This window comes from Pocillopora damicornis, chromosome 10 (assembly GCF_964200805.1).
Source record: "Pocillopora damicornis chromosome 10, jaPocDami1.2, whole genome shotgun sequence".
Lineage (NCBI taxonomy): Eukaryota > Metazoa > Cnidaria > Anthozoa > Scleractinia > Pocilloporidae > Pocillopora > Pocillopora damicornis.
Genome location: NC_142679.1, coordinates 18,630,437 through 18,649,884, shown reverse-complemented (window position 1 = coordinate 18,649,884; position 19,448 = coordinate 18,630,437). Strand labels below are relative to the sequence as shown.

At 39.7% G+C, this 19,448-nt stretch overlaps 3 protein-coding genes across 4 annotated transcripts in view; 1 reads left to right on the top strand and 2 right to left on the bottom strand.

Moving 5' to 3' along the window:
• Positions 1–30: 30 nt before the first annotated feature.
• Positions 31–3,770, top strand: LOC113674202 (uncharacterized). Its single transcript, XM_027190675.2, has 3 exons — positions 31–322; positions 1,327–1,424; positions 2,687–3,770. Exons 1-3 carry the CDS (start codon positions 151–153, stop codon positions 2,783–2,785), a joined length of 369 nt encoding a protein of 122 aa, XP_027046476.2. The 5' UTR covers positions 31–150; the 3' UTR covers positions 2,786–3,770.
• Positions 1,185–19,448, bottom strand: part of LOC113674203 (uncharacterized) — a 20,406-nt gene continuing 2,142 nt past the window's right edge. Inside the window, exons 3-20 of one of the 2 annotated variants that reach the window (XM_089183871.1) lie at positions 18,483–18,631; positions 18,347–18,377; positions 17,944–18,073; positions 17,416–17,554; positions 16,541–16,716; positions 15,858–16,040; positions 15,596–15,753; positions 15,165–15,373; positions 14,815–14,921; positions 14,016–14,117; positions 13,565–13,752; positions 12,773–12,963; positions 11,840–11,946; positions 5,222–5,470; positions 4,481–4,521; positions 4,320–4,376; positions 3,807–3,881; positions 1,185–3,590 (exon numbers count right to left, since the gene is read on the bottom strand). In XM_089183871.1, the coding sequence (XP_089039997.1) occupies positions 3,243–3,590; positions 3,807–3,881; positions 4,320–4,376; positions 4,481–4,521; positions 5,222–5,470; positions 11,840–11,946; positions 12,773–12,963; positions 13,565–13,752; positions 14,016–14,117; positions 14,815–14,921; positions 15,165–15,373; positions 15,596–15,753; positions 15,858–16,040; positions 16,541–16,716; positions 17,416–17,554; positions 17,944–18,073; positions 18,347–18,377; positions 18,483–18,631 (2,640 nt within the window). In that variant the 3' untranslated portion in view covers positions 1,185–3,242. The remainder of the gene's footprint in view (positions 3,591–3,806; positions 3,882–4,319; positions 4,377–4,480; positions 4,522–5,221; positions 5,471–11,839; positions 11,947–12,772; positions 12,964–13,564; positions 13,753–14,015; positions 14,118–14,814; positions 14,922–15,164; positions 15,374–15,595; positions 15,754–15,857; positions 16,041–16,540; positions 16,717–17,415; positions 17,555–17,943; positions 18,074–18,346; positions 18,378–18,482; positions 18,632–19,448) is intronic. The other variant, XM_089183872.1, reaches the window with a different exon arrangement.
• LOC113674201 (uncharacterized) lies at positions 7,497–9,640 on the bottom strand. Its single transcript, XM_027190674.2, has one exon. The coding sequence runs from the start codon at positions 9,493–9,495 to the stop codon at positions 7,642–7,644; it is 1,854 nt and encodes a 617-aa protein (XP_027046475.2). The 5' UTR covers positions 9,496–9,640; the 3' UTR covers positions 7,497–7,641.

Genomic DNA, 19,448 nt, shown 5'->3' with positions numbered 1-19,448 from the left:
TGAAAGTATTCAGCCAATCAGACCTCAAAGTTCATAAGTCTGGGTGAGTCTGGGAATGACATCGCAGACGAGTGAAATAAATGTCCTAATTTCTTCCAAGCATGGCTGAGGAAATCTACCGATAAGTATAGAGTTAAAATTACCACGAAAATGTCTTCCAAATTGGTTCGTAAAGGCCTTGATCTTGTGATCGGGGAAGGAGTATCAAGATCTCAAAAACAGAAGGAGAAACAACTCGCTAAGAAGCAGAAAAGAACTTCGAGAGGAAACAAACAGAAACAATCACGCGCACGTGAAGTAAGAGGCTTGCAGTTATCATCAGGTACTGAAGTAATACAGCTTTGGATCTCGTTTTTAAAATGGAGTATTAAAATTGTTCTCTCGTTGTTTCCTTTCACGAAGATCCTTTAGGAACACAGTGTTTATGTAAGGGCAGAATGTATCACAAAGTTGTGTGACAAATCACAAGCTTTTGCAAGAGAGAGAAGTTTCATTAGGCACTATACAGTTTCTTATTGTGTTCTTAGCCTCTTTAGCTCTAAAAATAAATTAGACTACATTGTTTTACAAGTTTTGATACTATTTTTCATGCTTTTCTCAAATTTTCATGACCAAACATCCATGGTCTTTTCTTAGAGGCCATGTGTATGTTACCGCACAGTAGCACTACTACAACCCTTGGAAACTTCCTTAATTCAGCTTTTATGCGATGGTAACTATAAACCGATTTGATTTTGCTGACCACCATACTATTATATTTTAAGTTGGAGTCCACATATTACCCCTTGCCCTGTGATAAACTTGTAGAAATATCAGTTGCACAGGGTCGGAGACACCTAAATGTTGCAACAGCGGAAGATGGCTCTGAGAGAGTGGAGTGGGAGGAACTTGACACCACCTCAGTTTGGACAGAGGCTTAGGTCAAATCTTATTGAGAACCTCACAATATGTCACCAACGCCAACAGAGAATTTGAAAGCAATCTTCGCAGTAATGAACACCACTTAAGCAGAAGTGAAAGCAAAGTTGGTAGAGCACTGCACCAGTATTGCAGAGGTCATGGGTTCAAATCCCATTCAAGTCTGAATTTTTCTGTAGGCAATATTTTCACTATTGCGTAAGTGGTGTTCATTACCACAAAGATCCCTTTCAAATCCATTTTTAAACCACAGTTCACATATATGATTTCCATATATTTCCAGTCATTTATTCCCAATGTTGTCTGGTACATTCAAAGTTTCACCCCAATTCTTCCCTAGATACTTTTGTTTCAATCAAGTTCTTTAAGGGTTCTGATTTGAATTGTAAATACTATAATTATTTACAGGCCAAAAAAGAAAGACACAAGAAGTTGACTTTACAGAGGAGAACTTAGAATATTTCAAGAATGCCACATGGAAGATCAAGAAGGACACTTATGACAAAGTATTGTCACAAATGATTACTTTTCATTTCTGTATTGAAAGCTTTATCTTCTAAAACTTGTGTAGACAAATGTACCTCAAGCAGAGGAAATCTTTGTAAAAATAACAGCCAAAGACATACATGGTTAGTCACTAGCTGACATGTCACTAGTTTGGGCGAATTTAGCAGTTGGCAAAATGCAATAGATGTAGGTATACTGGGTGATCTTCCTCTCTGAATATAGCAAATTTGCTTTCAAATTCCTAATCCTTTCCAAATCAACTGTTCATGCTCTAATGAGCTTTCAGGAAGTTTATTGGAGGAATTACTTTACCTGCTTTTAATAATCCTTAGGAGATTTAAGATATATACTTCTCTGCACCATTGAATCATTTCTGAGTATTAAATAAGACAGTTTGAAAGAAAATAAACATCAAGAATAGGATAAGGCATTTTGTTGTCTTTTGGCTATTGACAATTGCAAATTCTTTAGAATGTTTATTACGTATAGACAGAGCTAGTTACTTGAAGTAATACCACTTACTAAACCATCTCTAATCTGATGATTTGGTTTTACCAACTGAGTTGATAATGGAAAGTGGTTACCATAGCGAGTTGCTAAAGCTAGCAGTTTGAGTGTTAGCCCTTCAACAGCATAAATGGGGAAGGGCTAACCTTGTAACAAAGGGCTGATGGTCAAAATGTCAGCTTTGAAAACTCTTTACAGTGGCCAATTTTCATTATCAACTCAGTTAATACAACCAAATTATCTTGTAAAATCTTTGCCAATGCAAAACTACAATTTACATCTCCTTAACCCTTTAACTCCAAGAAGTGATCAACATGAAACTTCTCAGTATAATATCCATACGTAATTTGGCAAAAAGGTCATGAGAATATTCAAACTCATCAGGTAGAAGTTGTGACCTTGATCTAACACCAAATTCTTGTAACCAATTTACAAGAAAGCACCTAGAGGGGAGAATGAACGATCAGATCTTGGGAGTTAAAGATTAATCAAGATTTTAAATTATAAAAGAAAATTAAATATTACTCTTACTATACAAAACTGATTTTCCCTCAGTTTATAAATTTAAAAAATAGGGCGATGATGCTAAAACTAAATCTTTTTCAAAAATTTGTAGCTGATTTTGCCCTTTAAATAAATTTAAAACATTGTGTACAACAATATTCTGTTTTAAAAATCATTCTTGAATTTTTGTCAGTTCAATTCTGTAAATTGTATGTTATTTAAATGTTTATATTTTGTTTCTGTCTTCAAGATTTTAGAAAGGCAAAGTAAATTCCAAAGGAAAAAAACCAAAGATGAAAAAGTTGATGACTCAGATGCTGAAGAACCAGGAGGTCTGTTTGATGACTAAATGAAGAAAAATGTACCATTCAAACAAATCGATTCTACAGCCACTAAGGGACAGAAGACAAACTTATCTGTACTTTGTGGTCATCATGGATCTTGACATCTCGACATGTCAGAAAGTGAACAATTTCGCGCAGGCAGGTTTTGATGGTCAGAAAGCATCGGTTGTATGGGAAGGTGACCTTTTCGACGCTCAAGCTAATTTTTGATTCGATAAGACGTTTCGGGAACCCTTCGCATCAACTTTGGGAGTTTCAACAGAGGATTGCCTAGCAAGGATCTTGTTTGCTTGAATGCAATTCTAGCAAAAGCTCTTCTTGCATGAAGAAGCAGTTTTTTCGTGGCCTTTGACTTGTACATTCCTCTTTGCTGCCTAACTACCTGTGGGGTACTTTCAAGGAGTCACAGGTACTTGATTTTTCCTTTTGGAAAACGCTTTACCGATCGATTTCTCTCCAGCATCAAACATAATCTGGCTGTCCCCCTGTCATCTCTCGTGCTTGTGCAGTAAGACCAGAAATTGCGTGTGTATTTACATTTAGAATTGGTAACTGCGAGATGTCATTTCCTTTTAACGGTGCCCGTACGTTTGCCGGGTTGATTAGTTCCCGAGACGTGTGAATACTATTAACACTATGCTCGCAATACTGCTGGAGTTCCAGGGAGTTTTCTGTTGAGGACCGAGACGGGCGCTTTGAGTAACTGTATTGTGGCCGATCAGGTTTAGATTTCCTTCCTCGCCTTCTTGCTTCAGGGCTGTAGCATGTTATTGTGGTAACCTGGTCGGTGAGAATAATTTCTTCAGTGAGCTGCGAAGAAAGAAATTAAAACCAATTTTAAAAAAATCGTCGGAGAGCTGTCAGGCACAATGATAATGATAACGCATGGCCACTATTGAGATAAATAAAACACTATGCTTAACTCTGCGTTGCTTATTTTTAGTTTGATTGATTCTAAAGTTTTGCAATAAAATGCTTTTGGAAGCGCGACCTCTTTCCATCATTTGATAGTCAGGACTGACATACCTCCCTCACATGACCCTCTCTGGATTGGTTTAGTTTTGCATCTGATTGGTCGAGAGGGTGACACGAGTCTTGTACCTACAGAGGTACAGCAAAACCATTGTAAACCCATAGGATTGAGCGCTTTTCAACTTAAAAGTGTCGTAAAAATCTCAACAGCCAATCAGGAGAAAGGAAAACACCTTTAGGAGCTAATGAGAACACAAACGAAAAATAACTAAATTGCCTAGAGCGCGGGAAAACGCGGGTGACCACGTCGTGACTGGTTTTTAGTTTCGCATCTGATTAGTTGAAAGAGAAGTGCGAGTTTTATGGACCAATCACAGAGCGATGTAAAGCACAATCAGTAATCGTTGCTCTATTCGATACTCAACCGAAAATTGGTCTACCCTGATTTTACAGTGTTCACTATCTTTCCAGTGACGTTCAAACCCGAACACAATTTATCTTTAACAACCACGCCCAGCCCTATCAGGACAAGGTGGTACCACTCTCAGTATCTTGAGGTTTTCGTACCTTAAGTTGTTTCCGAAGTTCCTTTTCAACCGCTTTATAGCCATTAGCTGTTGCTATCTGTGTGAAACGGATGAAAAAACGAAAATGAAATGATATTTGTGGCGAGGAGTTTAATTGAAATTTATTTAAGGAACCATACCACTATGGCCAAGGTGCCTTACCTGCAACGGAATCTGCCCATAACGATTGACGAGTGTTGCATCTGAAAGTAAAACAGGTATAAAATAGTATGGCTACGGTAGGATTTGTGCATCTTACAGAAAAACAAGTCTCAATTCGTCAAGTTCATTTCAGCCAGAATTTTCGCCACCCCTTTGTCTTTTAGTCCTTTTTTCCCTTAATTAGTAACAACTAAATCGATCTCTTCGAAGACCGAAGTTTGTGTTCAGTACTCGGTGAAACTGATTTCCAACTATTCATAATGTAGCTCAACTCGACAACTGTTTGATCTGATACTTTATTCCGGGTGCTGGTCACTACGACCATGATCCGTTCACGCCTCCTCACGGTTGTGCACCGTGAAAGTCCGTCATGCGCAAGAAGTTTCAATCTTCACAACTCTCAACAATCTTTGTTCCGCCTCGATTCTCTCTTACCACAGGGAACCCAAACAGACGGTGTGACAGTTTGCCATTTTTGACATTTGACTGTTTGAATTTAGAGGGCTTTTTATTTTACTGTGCACAAAGATGAGCATCCGTCAAAAACCCTTCAAATGGCACAACGTAAACATTCCAAGCAAAAATACGCTTATTTTATTGTTAAGTAAGAATATCCACCGCCTTTAAGTGCCACGATGAGACGATTTGAGTTCGTTTCATTCCTTTCCTCTAAATTCTAGTTTACAGTTACAACGTTCGTGTGCACCCCCTATTCTTGCTGAAAAATCGTTTATAACTGACCTGCACCTTCCTTCAGCAACAAATTAACGACATTGAGCCTCCCGCACATCGCTGCCATGTGGAGCGCGGTCTGTCCGTTAAAGTCAGACACGTTCACGTGACCGGCCCATCTTATTAAACGTTTCATGGTCCTTGTATCACCGGTGCTGGCAGTGCTTGTCATCAGAGAGGCCAACTTGCATTCACTTATGGTACCTCCACATGCCTTCAAGTATTGCACCACCCCATGATGGCCATTCACGATGGCGTCTGCACGGATGCATAAATATAACGCTAATCAGTTCAAACAAGCAATGCAAACAGGAGACACAGTTTTCTTGTGACTATTGTCGAAGCGGGCACATCTAGCCAATCACACCACGGACCGTCAACGCGTTAAAAGAATCAAAACTCAAAGCATAGACGCAAAAAAGTTGTTGAGCGTGGAAAATAAGTGGTACCTACATTATACCGAGGGCACAACGCGCACTGGCGGGTGAATTTTTTGGGGAAACACTGCGGCCTGATTGTTTGCTCGCAAGAATTCCGCGATACTTTCGCAATCAAATGGTCCAGGTTCAATGGAACTGATGTGGTCGAGTTATCAGGACATGTAGGACAGTTTACTCTCATCAGAGCTCTCTCCATCCATAACATTTTGGCAAAGTTATAGCATATTGGCAAAGTATTTGATGGTAAAGAATGAGAAAATAGCCTCGAAATACTTGGCTTCGTTTTCTGAGGTTTAAAGCAAGGGAGGTCCAGGCGCAGAGAGGAGGCCTCGAACCTAGGATGGCCAATCCAATCATTATCGAGCCGTCCTCTCCTTTTGGGTTTCATTTCTCTTAACTGACCGACTTTCTGTAGTAATATACATTACACGATTATTCAAAATTTTAATGATACTTTAAATAATTCACAAACACCAAGGTGAAACTTCAACAACATTACAACAACATTACGATCCTAATAATAAGCGACTTTGCTAATACTGGCGTCTGAATGAACGCTGGGATTTGTCAATCAAGTACCAGGTCCCTTATGGGGGAAGTTGTTCGCACGGCCACGATCTTGGTTGTTGAAAGGGTTGGCCAATCCCAGCTCATTTGGACACCAGTACTAACAAAGCCGCGTATTTTCAAGCCACCCATAAGAATAATAAATACTTTTCCACTGCACAAGCCACTTAGACTAGTGTCTATATCACGTAAAAAAAGAACATATCATTACACGACAGCGCGAAGAAAGGAAGTTAATTTTCCCTTTGTAATACCCAGCAAAATATTTCTCAATTCTTGTTGCGCTCGTTTGTAAAATGTTTCTCTCACCAATGGAAATGAACACTTATAACTTCGAGCTAACATAATATTCTTTATAATGTTCATGGCATAAGACATTAATATGGATAAATTTATGTACATTTTCATTCAAATGCTTTTCCTTTAGTCCGCATGCGTGTCAATCTCTCTTGCTTTGTTTGCTTTTCTTACATTCTCGTTTTGAGTTGCCTATGTGTAGCCTTACCCTCCCCCCCCCCCCCCCAAGAGAAACGGAAGAGTAACGAAATTACCTGAGGGAAAAGCATTTGAAAACTATAAGAAAAATTTCATTCCTCTAGCAAACTATTTTCATATGTTTTTTGGTTAGTTCTTAAAATTTGCCTACGCCTTTTGCATTCAATGCATGTCCGTTGGTAGCCCAGACGGCAATTTGTGACTTGCTGAAGCAACTCGCAGAGCGCTTAAGTAAAAATAATTTTCACATAATTTTAAGCGCAGAGAAAACCGTGCTTTTGAAATTCAGTAAGTACGTTCCTCTTTAATCGGTTCCGCTTTCATTCATTTGTGTTACACAGCTGCTCAAAACTTTAGAAAAATTGCTCGCAAAATGTTGATTAGTACTCCTCCGCGGGATCTATAAGACTTCAAAAAAAATTCCTACCTCGTCACGAAATTTAAATGCTTTGCAAAGTATTTTTGTACAGATTTTAAAACGAAGTTTGTGCGTGCCGACATAGATATTATCAAGATAATAAACTTTTCGTGAAATAATCAGTTGGATAATAAGCCTCTTTGCTAAGATTTCTTACATGCAGTACCAATGAGTACGTGTTGTCGTTGCTTTTGTTAAGGCCATTCGAGTACCCACGTAACGACGATACTTTCTCTTTTTCAAGAGTCTGAATCAAATTCTTCACCCCAACTTGAGCAAGTGCTAAGATCTAAGCAACAATGATTTATCTAAAATAAAAATGGGATTACGGAACGAAGCGGAATTCTTGTTAAGGACCCATAATCGAAAAAGAATCACTGAATAAAAACACTTGGTCCCACGGTGTTACCCAAACATTGACTGGCCTCAACAAATATTTTTAATCAGAGGGTATACTACTGTTCACCTCATGTCTATTCCTTGCTTTAGCGAAATTCGCACTGCCGATTCTAAAAGCAAGTTTCATCAGTATCATCTTGCTCTGTATTGTAGTTTCCCGACTGTTCAGATCCCTCAGGTAATTTCGTCACTCCTTCGTGCTCTGTATTGTAGTTTCCCGACTGTTCAGATCCCTCGGGTAATTTCGTCACTCCTTCGTGAGAACCATGCTTCCCTTCAACAATTTCCAAAAGAACATCTTCATTCTGGAAAGCGTTGCAGCTACCAGGAAGGGAACATTTAAAATGGTTGATTTCCTCTTTGGCCTCTTCTTGTAGCTGTAGAGTATTGGCACAGATGACGAAGTTTCCTTCACTGGAAAGCGAAGAGGACGACAAAGATCCAAGAGGTCCCAGACAACCATCATCGCTGACTATGACCAAAGCAAAAGATCTTTTCTCCAGGATCTCTCCTATTCCATCTTCCAGTTCCTCCATGATTGGATCGTTTCGATTTTCACTGTCGATACTTTGCTGGTCAAGACATTCTTGTGTGGGATTTGGTGACTGCCTATGTTCTTGAGTTATCTTCATCGACTTTCCACGATCGTCATTTTCATCGTAGAGAGAGTGTCGGTCGTCATTTACGGAACACTTTGATTGCGCATATTTGTCTGTACTTCCCTCCAACAGTCTTCGACTGAAAGACTTAAGTGGGTGAATATCAACATAGGTGATGATATTTTCTGCGCCAGTGGACGAACCTGACGAAGATGTAACCTGCAGTGCTTCACGAGGTCCCTGGCACCTCGTTTCATCAGCCATAGTCGAGCCACAGGATCCTGACTTAACCTGGGGGTCCTCTTCTCGTTTTGCTTCTTCCTCCTCTTGAAGATCATCCATATTTTCATGACCCATGCGTCGCCTGCTGTGACGACTCTGCTTGGGAGTGGGTGGCTCCCTCTGGTCTTCCCTATATCTCTTCACCATCTTCACCACCTCGCCTCTGAATTGGCGGTTGAGTACGAAGCAATACAGGAGTGGATTCAAAAGAGAATTCAGCTGAGTCAGTAACTCCGTCCAACGGAAAACCGTGCTTGTTCGTAAGAACGGCACTTTCCTGCCTCCAATAATGACGACGGTGGATGGAAGGTAAGAGAAAAGCAAAACAAGAGTTAATGTTGCTGCAGTTATGGCTATGCGCTTTTCCATCTTTAGTTTAGCCCGCACCGCATCTCCACGGATGTCAGTTAGTTTTCGTTGGCGCATACCAATGTAAACCATTAAGTAGAAATAGACGATCAGAACTATGGCGAACATGATGGGAATGGAAACGATCATGTCCACGAATTGCACGTACTTGTAGTTCACACCAGACGCGATTAATACACGCACCAGTACGGTTTTCAGAAGGCAGAGCACCCAAGAAATTGCCAAACACCAGGTGACGCGCTTGGTGGTGACGATCACTTTATAATCCTTCCACTTTCTTATCGCCACATACCTTTCCCATGCAATCACAGTCAAATGGTACAAAGAACAACAAGCAGAAATGTACAGCACCATTTGATTTGCAAGCGCTATACTGCAAAGAAACAAGCCGATCTTCCTCTGGAGAAGTAACGCATCTAGAGCGATCGACAAGGGAAATGAGATAAACCTAACCAAAAGATCTGCCACCGCTAAACTGGACAACAAAATATTCGAATTATTCTGCAATGTTTTTCTAGTCTTCACTGCATAGACCACAAGAATGTTTAAGAGAATGGTGAATGGGCAAGCAATAGCGGAGATTACGATCGAGCCTGAAAATGTAGCCGCGTCAGTTAAAATCCAAGTAAATATTGGTTCGACTGGGTAGAAATACTCCGTGGGCACCAGGCGTGCGGAATGGGCGGTAAGGGATGTATTTTCACTGATCATCATGGTGCAAAGTGGTAAAAAAAGGTTGAAATAAAGAATAACCAACTCACAGAAAGGTAGCTTGTTCAAATGTAATTGTCGTTCTCTGCTTTGCTTTCAACATCATAACCGAGCACAGGGTAGGTCTTCAACCAGTCCGTGTCTGGAGCCGTCGAAGCCAAGTTCATTTAAGCGAGTTCCTCTTCTATCCTACCTTCTTAAACTACTCTTTATTTTTTATCACTTTCTACGCGTGGGATTAATTTCCTCGATCCGAACACTGACAAAGGGCAATGATGTATGGCGAGAAAGAACGACTGACAAACAAAGTTCCCTTTAAAAAGTGTTTTCAAGAAAGAGGATATGGGTACAGTCTCTTTCCTAGACACTCGTTTAAGAGATCAGCACAACTGAAATATCCTACCTACAGTAATATCAAATGTAACACTTGGAAATCTAAAAGGGAGTATTTTCAGAGGACCGAAACTATTGATTCAAGAGACTTTTTCCGCGAGTTAAAGATGCGATGGAACCAAAGCGACTGAGACATCCTACCAATTAACGCCTGAATTTTGAACACATAACTCTATTTCCGTTTTATTGCAGAATTAATTTCAACGTCGTTTTAGTGAATTTCGTAGCTTTGAATTGAACTATTGTACTACGATAGATTGAGGTACGCTATTTTTCACCCTGTCCCTCAGTGACCTTTAACGTAACTTTTGGTTCCACATATAAAGCTTCCAATGCCACTCGTGCGCAACGTCCTACCAATCCCTCAAATAGCAACTACACTCACGTTTGATACCTTCATTTTCTTTTTCCGTTCGCATAAAATGCATACTAGAAACAGTAAACTTAATTCGCACATTGTCATGATGATGAGAATCCCATGGTAACATCTACGGCACACATCATGCAACGGAAAGCAAGCATAACCCCACGGTACTTTCTTAAATTATTTTTCTCTAAAGCAAAGCTAATATTTTTAAACCGTTTTTTTATCATCACAGTAATATTAATCTTTTCGGGGCTTTTTCTACGAGAATTCAGTCTGAAAGACGACCAAACCAGATTTGGGGTGAACAGGTGATGAGTAAAGTGTTTTGTTTACAGTGATTTATAAATAATGTGAGAAATTTTCGAAGAGTTTTAGCATGGACGGAAAAAGGCCTTAATTGTGGTTGCCTATTTTTCATAATTTCGTTGAATAGTTTTTTTGAATGGCGTTCCGCAGATACACGCTCAAGTTTTCACTTTTTCTTTCCCTAGCTGTATTCCACGTTCCATTGGCAGTATGGTGCGCAACAGATCAGAATCAAAGTGGGATATTTTATACATTGATGACAAAAATTCGTGTCAAACACCTTGTCATATAAGTTACCACATAATTGGTTGGTGAAAAGGCGATGAGTAAAGTGTTTTGTTTACAGTTATTTATAAATAGTGTGAGAAAGTTCTTTAGAGTTTTAGCATGGGCGGAAAAAGGCCTTCATCGTGGTTGCCTATTTTTCATAATTTCGTTGAACCGTTTTTTTTAATGGCGTCCCGCAGATCCACGCTCAAGTTTTCACTTTTGCTTTCCTTATTTATATTCCACCCTCCATTGGCAGTATGGTGCGCGACAGATCAGAATCAAAGTGGAAATTTCATACATTGATGATAAAAATTCACGTCAAACACCTTGTCAAATAATTTACCACATAATTGGTTGTGACAAGCGCAGATGTTGTGCTAAATTGTTCAATTCAATTCCCTTGGCCAAGTTTTTTCAGATCGCCTAGAAAAGTTGGTCGAAAAAGAGAAAACCTTCCCTTGATTCATTAATGAAAACTTCCAAGGAATTTTAAATGTCAAAACCTGAAATCGACTATCATTTGGGACAAACCAAGGAAACCGTCAGATTTAGACGGAGAGGAAGTTGAGGAAACGAGGAGAGAAAATCAAGTCATATTTTGACGATAAAAGGGAAGGAAATTACAAAACGTTTTGGCAATCATTAGATCTAAAATCGCATTGGTAAAAGATAACGATAGGATTCGTGCAGTAAACGGAACATGCCCTATAATCCGATTTGATTTAAATTTCAATGCTGACTCACTCGACTTTTCGCTCTTTTCGCGAACTGCACGCTTGCTGCGAGTTTTGATTGGCTCATTGTGCTTTGTGATTTGGATTGGACCATCATGACCACGTGACCTGCGCTGTGTGATCGGCCACAAGTGAAGTTAGGTTAACAGTACATCTTAAAGCCACCCCGGCTGAACTTCGCCCTCGGATCACACACAAGTTAGATCGCCAACTTCTTAAAAATGCAACTAATTAATAAGAATCACCCAAAGAAGCAAGAACAAACTAAATACGTTACCAAGAAGAGGAGAAAAATCGTTTGTGTCTCTGGCATTGATGTTTATTCCTGGTTGTAAAAGAAGAAATTTAACCACATCCAAATGACCCTCAGCTGCACTGACATGACTTTAGAAAAAGAGAAAATCAACTTTAACGATGCATGAATATGTAACTATCGCATAACACAACCTACCGAACATAATTGGATGTTTATACCTTCGATATGGGTGTACAGTTGTTTAGAGTCAATCTCCAAACTTGTCATATACATAGTTACACCAAATAAGAACAGATTTACAGTCAAAGATTTTCAGTCACAGGTTTTTAGCCACAGAATCTCAAGTCTTTCTTCCCCAAAAGTAAATTGCTTTTTGATTATATTTTTCCCAAAAAGTTACTACTAGCTCTTAAATGACAATCACCCAATCAAGCTGAATTGCACATGCGCAAGTGACAGCGATCATGCTTGCCGATGATGGTCGCTTGATCTTACGTTGAGGGCTTCACATCGACAGTTACATTAAACTTAGGTTGGGGCTGAATTACAAACACATTTTGTTATAACGAGGAATTTGTCCGAAAATCTTTGCTGTATTGGAGTTAACGCAGTACTACGGTAAGGGGGGGGGGGGGGTGGGGAAAGGGAAGTAAGGACCTTACGATTTCCTCTTATGGCCATTAAAACAACTGTAGGACCCCTACCCTCCATGTAAAAGCGTACTCCCGGTCCTGATGGATTCTCCGCGAGTATTATTTTGTGCCTTCCCCAAATCACTTCATCTGGCCTAATATACTTTACATTTAACACTCTTGTGTGTCTTTTCATGGAAGTTTAGTGATCAGGACTTTTTGTGCTGTCTATCATACAGAGAATGAATGTCATGGATGTAGAAGCCACAACAGCCTTAACAGCATGAGATCAAATTAACATCCGTATCACTGAAAAACTTACAGCGGCGTCCGTTTGTTGAAGTCCCTGTAACACACCGTAGCACCATTATGAACCATGTGCCTCAACATCTGTAGGTTGCCTGTGCTCGCCACTTCACAGACTTCGTGCATACTGTAATGATGTGACAATCGCCTGGCGCCCAAACCCTCTAGTAACTGGCTAACTGCGCGGTGCTCGTGCATATTGGAATACTGGAATATGAGAGCGAAAAAAAGAATGTCTTCGTTTCCACAAAAACTTCATTCTTACTATCATGTAAAAATATGTTAGCTCGTCTGACAGCACTGAAGAATCTGCATGGGATCCCACAGACTCCTTAGTGTGAAAGGTATAACTAGAGATCTACTGCGCTACGTTGCAATATTGAGAAATGTTTGCAAAAATAAGGATTGCCTTCAGAGATAACATTAAAATACAAGAGGGGAAAGAATATCCCAGAGAGGAATAATGACGTTTAAAAATGTGGACAATTGGCAAAGGTTTCAAAAGACAACCCTGAAAAATCTCAATACTTTACGTGTAACAAAACAGTTATTTGGAGTGGTAGGGGTAAACCCCTCTCACTAAAACCTAACCCCCATTCCACCCAGTCCCCTACTTCAATTCGCCTGAGCGTATCCCCCCCAAAGACGGCAAAAGAAGGAGCGCCTGAGCGCGTGCGCATTCAAGCCAGCTTATTCTTCTTCTACTCCACACTTATGGATAATGTCAGAGAGGAACAATCCGCGATCGTTCCTGTCATTTTTGTTAGGGGGCAATAAATAAGAGTAATCACTGAGACAGATCGCTCACATTCAAAGGCGTATTTCCAAGCGAGTCAACCGCGTTGATATCAGCTTTGTTATCAGTGAGGTACTGTACTACTCCTCGACTCCCAACGGCAGCTGCAACATGAAGAGCAGTGCTACCCTCTTCATTTGGCGCATTCACATCCACGCCAAGAGACACAAGGCGTTGAAGCTCCTCCACATCGTTTTTCACTTAAAATTAAAGAGGAAAAATTGACACACTTTGAGCAATTTAATGGTTACATACAACTCTTTGTCTTGCATTTAAGTCCCCTAGCCTTTTTATGTCAGAATAGAATTGTGGTCTCTGAGGGTCTACAAGAATCATTTCATGGCATGCAATTTGGCAAAGGTAATCTGCTTACGGCAGCTTCCTTCTTCCTTCAACCTTCTCCTATGTCGGCTCCGGAAAAGGCCTGATGCCAAATAACTCTTCATGTAAGAACAAACCATACCTATAGCGCTGCAGAGCAAGTCCCCCACTCCATCTTCACACCATCCCGCTCCGTGACGTAACAGACACTGCACCACCTGATCATGACCGAATTGTACAGCTTCTGTAGAAGGAATGCAGAGGGAAGAGTAAAAAATCACGCTGTTATTGAAAACACCCCGTTATAGATTAGCTACCTAAAGGTCGTTACCCTAGCTGCGATCAATGGCCAATCAAATGATAGGAAATCATCACAAGCACAAGAAACCAATCAATCTGAAGCGCGGGAAAATTTGAAACAACCTAGGCGCCATCAGTTACAAGTTTGCATCAGATTGGCTAAGATAACGTGAGTCAAGGGAGAGACCAGACATTGCTTTTCGTCGAAGTGGGGGGTGGGCGGAAGATTTTGGGGAATCACATGATTTTGAGAGGGAACCGAGCAGGATCAGCTGTCGCCAACAGAGTTCAATAATGAATTGGGGGGGGGGGGGGGGGAGGGAAGGAGGGAGGAAGGGGTATCATAAGAAAATTACAGAAACACAACCTGAATCATTCAGCCCCTTCCCCCCAGGCGATAAAATAATGACCCGTCACCTGCTACTCCCAGCACAGCGCGTATTGAAGTAAAACCGAGAGAATATAAACTGTTTATATTCTACAGTAAAAACAATAAAACCTAAATTTGAAGTGCTGATAAAGTTGCTTTGTAATGTCGTTTGGCAACTTGAAGCGACTGACCGAGAGTTAATTAGTTCTAATTCTTTCCCTCCCAACTGACAGCTATAATATACACTTTCTGTTTTTCAAAAGTAGTTTACCAGACAGCGGTGACGCTTTCCAGCGGTCCCTTGCGTGAATATCCACACCAGGCTGCCGAAGAAGGAACTTTACACAGTTGAGATTACCACACATGCAGGCCACGTGACTACAAAACAATTTAGCAGATAAAAAATATGACAAACGCCAGAGTTTTCTTAAAATTGCATACATTCCACCAGCAGAAACATGAAACCGCGCGAAAAAGATTTATTTTCCAAATATTTTTTTATAAGAAAAGTAACAATTGATATCATGTTTGTTTGTTTTTTTTCCTTCAGCAGGAGAATGGTTGAAAAGTACTATTTCCGTTAATTTGCGAAACATTAAATTCAGTTTTTGCTTTACTCACAGTGGCGTTCGTTTATCAAAGTCTTGTACGCCAAAAGACACTTGCTGAACAAGCAAGTTATCCAATTCCTGTAAATCTCCTTTAGCAGCCACCTTGAAGAGTTTCTTGCGAAGCACTTCCCTCTCACTGTTCACCACGGATGACGGTAAACTTTTCGCGGTATCACACGCGCCAAACATTTTGTTTGTGTTACCTGAGTTCAGTCCGACCTGAAACAAAATCGAGGTTATATCATTACATTGGTCAATAAGTCGGCCGATGGTCGATGGAGAATCGGCTCATGATCGACTGATAGTCGGCCAGTGGTCGGCTGACACCCAGCCAATAGTCGGCGATGTCTCAATCAACATATCTCCTTTTAAAAATTTATCAGTATCGAAGGATTTTCCACCCACCAATTAAAGCAAAGAAGAAGAGAATATCGTACTCACTGTTATTCTTATGAGCCAAATCAATAAGTAAGTCCATAGTACAGACCACGTGGTTGTAACGACCACACCTAACAACTGAACACCCAGTTGAGCACCATTGGAATAGAAAGCACCATTTTCACTTGCCACATCCTTTGAGGATTTTGTGAACAGACCAGCTAAATAAATTCAACATTTGCCATTATTATCATGTGAATATGGTAAATGAACATTATAGAGTTCATACCTACACGATTTAATAGTTATTTTTGAGATGTTTTACCTGTTACTGCCCCGAGGATGCCCGGAACACCATGAATATAAGTGATATCATGCATACCCGTACTGGTCCATAAAGGTTGGTATTTCTGTACAGACCATGAAACAACTGATGATATCACACCAACAATAAGTCCAATAATCATCGAAGCCCACAGTTCTATTGAACCAGAAGATGCACTCACACCTAAAACACAACAAGAAAAAAAGCTGTAAAAATAACAGGAAAAAAAATTCATGACTCATCAAAAGACCAAACAACAGGTACTAACCCTTGAGAACAAAGAGTCAGCTTAAGTTCTGAGGGGGTGTGCCTTTCAAAGGGCAAACAATATTTTTGGAGAAAAGAATGGAATTAAAAAAAAAACTGAATTTCAAAAGGGTACAAAATGCCTTTGGGTAACCTGTGATGGACTAGTATCCCATTCAGGGGGGTAGTTACAATATTTCTAGTTCCTTCAAGCTAAATGAACTACAGAACTTCAGCTGGAGACTTTACCTTTTTACAAGTATGGGGTGATGTGGGACATTGATCACTGTCAGTATCTAAGAATGTGTGCACCAACCCCTCCCCTAACTTAAAATTAACCCAAGCTTGTTATCAGTTGACTGTGGTTGGGTCAGGGGAGGGGTAGGTGTGTAGTTGCTCAAATACTGACATTGATCTGCACTTCTTAAGAACCTTACCTACAAGACCAACTATGATGCCTTGTAAAAGATCAGTCATCCTGTAATTTTTTTTGGTGAGATACATCACAATCAACCAGCTCAATAAAGATGCACAGACAGAGAGGTCAGAATTGACCAATGAAAGTATTGCAGCACTATTGAATTTATGCACAGATCCAACATTTGTGCAATACCTAATGAAACAAATGGATGTAAAAAAGTCATAAACCCTTTGACAGTTAACAGTGACTAGCATCTAATTTCTCCATACATTACCACCCCTGAATTAAACATTTAAGTCCTGAAAATAAAGGAAATAATCCCCAACTAAAGAAGCACTTGATCTTTTAACAAATTCTCCTTGTCAGCACCTTAGGCAATGTAAACAGAACAGTATGGAGAATATGCATACTGATGTTAAGGTGTCAAGGGGTAACAATGGTAAAAATATCAACAAAGAAAACTCTTAACAACTTTATTTTCAAAAAGTGTCTTCCCACTCAGGAACATATATAGACAATGTTGAACTGTCAAAGAAGCCTGAGAAAATATCAGGGGAGGAGGAAGTAACCTGAACTGGACTGGCATCACACCTATGGGGGGGAGGAGGTGGCGTTAGTGAGCCACCTACCAGCTCAAGTGTAGAATTAACATGAGATTTGATCACATGCTATGCTGTGCTAAGAAAAATAGTTCCAACATACAGTGAAGTTAATGGGGTCAAACCAAAACAAGCCCCTCCCCCCATAACAGCCCTACATCCAAATTTACACCAAAAAAGTTTTGTCATGTCAATTGATAGACCTGTCTTGATAAGAAAATAAAACATTCATTCCAAATTTACAAAGCTGATCAAAATGATAAAAAATAATCAACTAAAAAAGAAAGCTTACCATCCTAGAGAAGTAACCAGACCCCCAGCTAGAAGGTATACATTTAAAAAGTGCACATGCTCTTTCTTGTGGTCTTGTTTGTGTGTCTGGTTTTCATGAACCCCATTAAAGACCTTAGTGAAAACAAGTGCTGAGGAACCTGTCAAAAGTAGAAATATCAGATTTTTCATCAACCCTTTGACCCTTAACAGTGACCAGCATCTAACTTCTCCTTACAATATCACCCCTGAATCACACATTAAGGTCATGAGAATAAAGGAAATGATCACCAAATGAAAAAGCTCTTGAATCCTTTGACTCTTAAGAGTGACTAGCATCTAATTTCTCCTTACAATATCATCCCTGAATCATGCATTAAGGTCACAAGAATAAAGGAGATAATCACCAACTAAAGAGACTCTTGATTGTTCAACAAATTCTCCTACTTAGCACCTTAGGAAATTTATAGAGAAAAGAATAGAGAATATGCATACTGATATTAGGGCGTAAACGGTTAACTATCCATGTATTAAGTCCTCCAGGGATTACCTGTGGAGGCATGTATTGTCAAACTTCCAGACTGATCCACAATTCCAAAGTGCTGATGGAGCCATCCTTCTCCACGTATCCAGTGAGTAAGAGGATAATATACAAATATTGGCCAAAGGAGATAAATAATCTACAATGTTTACAAAAATAAGTATCAGTATATCTTTTGCTATCTTTACTGTCAATGCAGACTTGATAATCAACTATTACATGGCAAAAGGAACCAACAACATGATTGAATTTACAACCAGACTTAACAATAGTAATAATGATAATAATAACAATAATAATAACAATAATGATAGTTATATAGTATTAATGGTAGGAATAATACAAACGCTGTCACACAATCTCTTTTGAAAAACACGTCATAACTTATAATCACTGAAAAGTGACATCTTACCAATGCTCCAAGAATGTTCATTTGATCTACCCTAAAAAAAGTTACAAATGACACTTAAAACAGCATAACATAATTATAATTTAATAAGTACACCTAACTAAGCAAGCTAAATTGATAACTGAAAACTTTCCCTCACCAAGCAGATAAAAGCATAAGTGGAGCAATGACAGCCAGCATCATTTCAAAACTTGCAAAAAGAATTCCTGGCACAGAGTCAGCATGAACAGAACACTTGGAACCAGACACACCCAAAAAGAATGCATCATCAAGGCTTCCAATTAAGCCCTGCAAAAGGAAAAAAGGACCAGAATTTTAAGAAAAAGGGCAGAAAACACTGTAATTAAGTAAATTGAAGTGTGGTTGGCCTGTACAGCTCAAATAAGAACAAAACATACACCAGGTTTTGTATTCAAATCTGCCATCTCAATCAGGGCATAATAAACCCTCTTTAGCAGTAACTGGTATAATCCAGGCTATAATTTATTTGTTTCAGACCTCATCAGCCCACATTAGATCATTTTTAGAAAAACAAATATGCAAAATTATTTGAACAGTAAAGATGAAGAAAAGACACTGTGGCATGGCAACTAAAATGTTCCACTTAAGGGAAGACGATCAGCATTTAAGCCCTGGCTAGTTGTTTCATTATGTTCCTAAGCAACCCTAACCCATGTGCAACTGCCTCCTTCCCTAAGAACTAAATCTTGGAGAGAAACTTCCCCTTTTTATTTTTTTGCGAGGGTAGGAGGCATCTGTATACAGGCTAAGGCCAACCCTTTGAGTTTCCGTCTCCATTTAAGAGTATTAATGAAAACTGAGAAACTCTGTAGGGGGGGGGGGGGGTGAGGAATACCCCTAAGTTAGCATTTCATTCAGGAGGAAAGTAACCATACCAATTCTTCCTACAGCACAGATTATTGAAACTATTATAAGCTGCTAAGCAGCAAAATGAGCCAACTGGCTTTTGAGCTGACTACTTTTTTGTATCAAAAGTAAAAGAAGGACTCGCAGTTCCCAGTTGAGAATTGCCTCCATGATTGCCATATAAATTAGTCTATACCCTGTCCCTCTCTGCCAAACATGTCAAATCTGAGCCCCAGAG

What these genes read in the sequence shown, in the direction of transcription:
- LOC113674202 (XM_027190675.2), top strand. Translation starts at nt 151, where the DNA reads ATGTCTTCCAAATTGGTTCGTAAAGGCCTTGATCTTGTGATCGGGGAA. An exon ending in AGGCTTGCAGTTATCATCAG is followed by an intron (nt 323 to 1,326) that starts GTACTGAAGTAA and finishes AATTATTTACAG; the next exon opens with GCCAAAAAAGAAAGACACAA. An exon ending in AGAAGGACACTTATGACAAA is followed by an intron (nt 1,425 to 2,686) that starts GTATTGTCACAA and finishes TCTGTCTTCAAG; the next exon opens with ATTTTAGAAAGGCAAAGTAA.
- LOC113674201 (XM_027190674.2), bottom strand. Translation starts at nt 9,495, where the DNA reads ATGATGATCAGTGAAAATACATCCCTTACCGCCCATTCCGCACGCCTG.